General features: G+C 47.6%; 1 protein-coding gene across 1 annotated transcript in view; it reads left to right on the plus strand.

Annotated features, from left to right (window-relative positions):
• The first annotated feature begins 1,647 nt into the window (after positions 1–1,647).
• LOC104286889 (histone H2A.Z) overlaps positions 1,648–2,286 on the plus strand; it is a 3,480-nt gene continuing 2,841 nt past the window's right edge. Inside the window, exon 1 of the mRNA XM_009885533.1 lies at positions 1,648–1,653. Coding sequence (XP_009883835.1) covers positions 1,648–1,653 — 6 coding nt within the window. The remainder of the gene's footprint in view (positions 1,654–2,286) is intronic.

The raw sequence follows: 2,286 nt of genomic DNA on the forward strand, positions 1-2,286 counted from the left end.
AGGCTTGTTAGCTAGTGTAGGGTGAGGCTAGTTTCACGTACTCTACCTGACATGTCCCTAACCTGATCTGTTTGGTAAATATACATCCTTGGGTTATCTTAACCTTCGGTGTTAGGCTGCCTTGCCTGTGTCATCCCAGCCGTAAGGAGCGCCGAGCAGCTGAAAACGTGCAGCCAAAGCCAGCCGTTTGGGAAGCTCACGTGGGAAGCGGGGAACATCTGTGGCAGGGATTATCTCCATCTGGTTGGAGGCCTTTTTGTTCTGCTTCCTAGCACTTCTGTGGACAAGAAAGAGGGAGAAAAATCAATTTTTCTCCTCCTACATCTCTATTGCTGCTCCCAGAGGATCTTATGGGGGATCTTAAAGGGCAAATGGATCCCTGCTGTAGGAACTTCGGGCAGAAATAATTTTTTAAATAGCAGGTTGAACAAAATCTTAACTTCTGCAGTCTTCTGTAAAATCTTTAGGTTTGCTTTTAAACTTAAAAAAAAACCCACAAAAAAAAAACAAAAACAAAAACAAAAAAACCAAACCCTCTTATCTTCTGGCTTGCTGAAGGAGAACATAAACAACTAATGCTTCAAATAGACAGAGGCACCAGACAGTTACATAAAAACAAACCGCCAGATTCCTGCACGTAGGAGTGTCTGCTCTCAATTCCGTCCTGCCTCTCTGCGCCTGTGCCTGGAAGTAGGTCTCCCCACCCTGAAGCAGGAGCAGCTGGTACAAAATGCTCAAACTGAAACTCAGGTGTTGAAGGCTTTGAGGATGTGGCCTTGGGCTCAAGCAAAGGGTCCTTTGTAATCAGGGAACCAAGTATTTGGGGTCAGCCATAGGAGTAGGAGAGCTACAAAGTTTTAAATCTTTACTATTTCAGTGAACAGCTGGAAAGACCTTGAAGTGGAACTCTAGGGATCAGCATGTACCCTCTTATCTTACAGTTCCCGGTATTTCGCTTGTTGTAGACCTGAAGAAAGCGGAAAAGTTATAGCGAGGAGAGTATCCTTACAACAACTTCATGCTCTCAGCTCTGTCTCCCATTAATCATCTGTCTGTGAGACTACTCATCATGCTTGGCACCCTTCGATATCAAGGTAGAGGAAATACATACATTAATGTCTACTAAAGCGGTGCTTTTGTGATTAGATTGGTAAAGCACAGGACAGATCGAGCTAGTCTTCACTCTAAAGAGCTATTCAGCCATTAAAGGGCCAGGGTTTCTCCCTGAGCTCATTGTATGCTCCCAGATGAATGGGGTATCTCCCAGATAACAAAGATTTATGGTGTTCTGGAAGAGCACAATTAATTGTTACTTTTTTGGAGTTGAAGGAAGTAGATTAACTGCAAACAGCCCCAGCTGAGCTCTGAGGTTAAATGGCTAGGCTGCTTTTTTTCTCAAGTAGAAATAAGGATGCTGTACTGAAAATGGCACCTGAAAAAAAAATGGGGCCAGGTCTTCGTTTCAGGGAAATACAGGCAGGGATTTGAAGTTCCCAAGCTGAGAACATCTGCCCTTCATTAATTAAATGTTACACTTGGAACAAAATTCACAAGGAACAGTTTTTAACCATAGTTCGTGAAATATCCAGTGAGACAAAGGGGTCTGAGGCAGGGTTGCCCTCAGTAATCACGCATCTCTTGCGTAAGATGGAGGTAAAAAATAAAGACCGGTGGAAGGCGTGTGAGATGTTGGCCATGCTGGCGCTTCCCCGCCCCCAGCATCACAAAGCGCAGATGCGACTTCATCCTTGTTCAAACGGCGCTGGGCGGCCTCGTGTCTTCACTAATGCACTGTAAGAGCTCCTCATCCCAAGCCCGGGACGTAATCTCCTTCAGGCAGCTTCTGAGGTGCTTTACATGCCAAGTCAATTAACTTTATTGGGGAAAGCTTCAACCAGCAGCCCGGCAGATCGAAAGCGACTCGAGTAGAAGGCGAGGCAGAGCCAGGCTCGGTACAGGAATGGGACCTGGCAATAAATAAGCCCTAATAGATAAGCTGGGGCACTCAGTCACTTCAGGCAACCACCTCTCCAGGCTTCTCCCCCTCCAGAGGCCCGAGGATGGGGGGGAGGCCGCTGGACCCGGCCCTCACCCCTCTGCTTAGGGAAGGCGGGTGGGGCCCGGGCGGCTCTGAGTGATGGAGGGCCGCCCGCCGCCTGAGGCGACGACCGGGCGGCTGTTTCGGCTCCCAGCCCGCTCCAGGTACGCTTGTTTATAATTTATTTTATTTTATTTTATTTTAGTCAGACTTTAGCTCTCAGAGGGCGAGACCCGCAACGGGGGACC

The sequence above is a fragment of the Charadrius vociferus genome, unplaced genomic scaffold (assembly GCF_000708025.1).
Source record: "Charadrius vociferus isolate BGI_N301 unplaced genomic scaffold, ASM70802v2 scaffold55, whole genome shotgun sequence".
Classification (NCBI taxonomy): Eukaryota; Metazoa; Chordata; class Aves; order Charadriiformes; family Charadriidae; genus Charadrius; species Charadrius vociferus.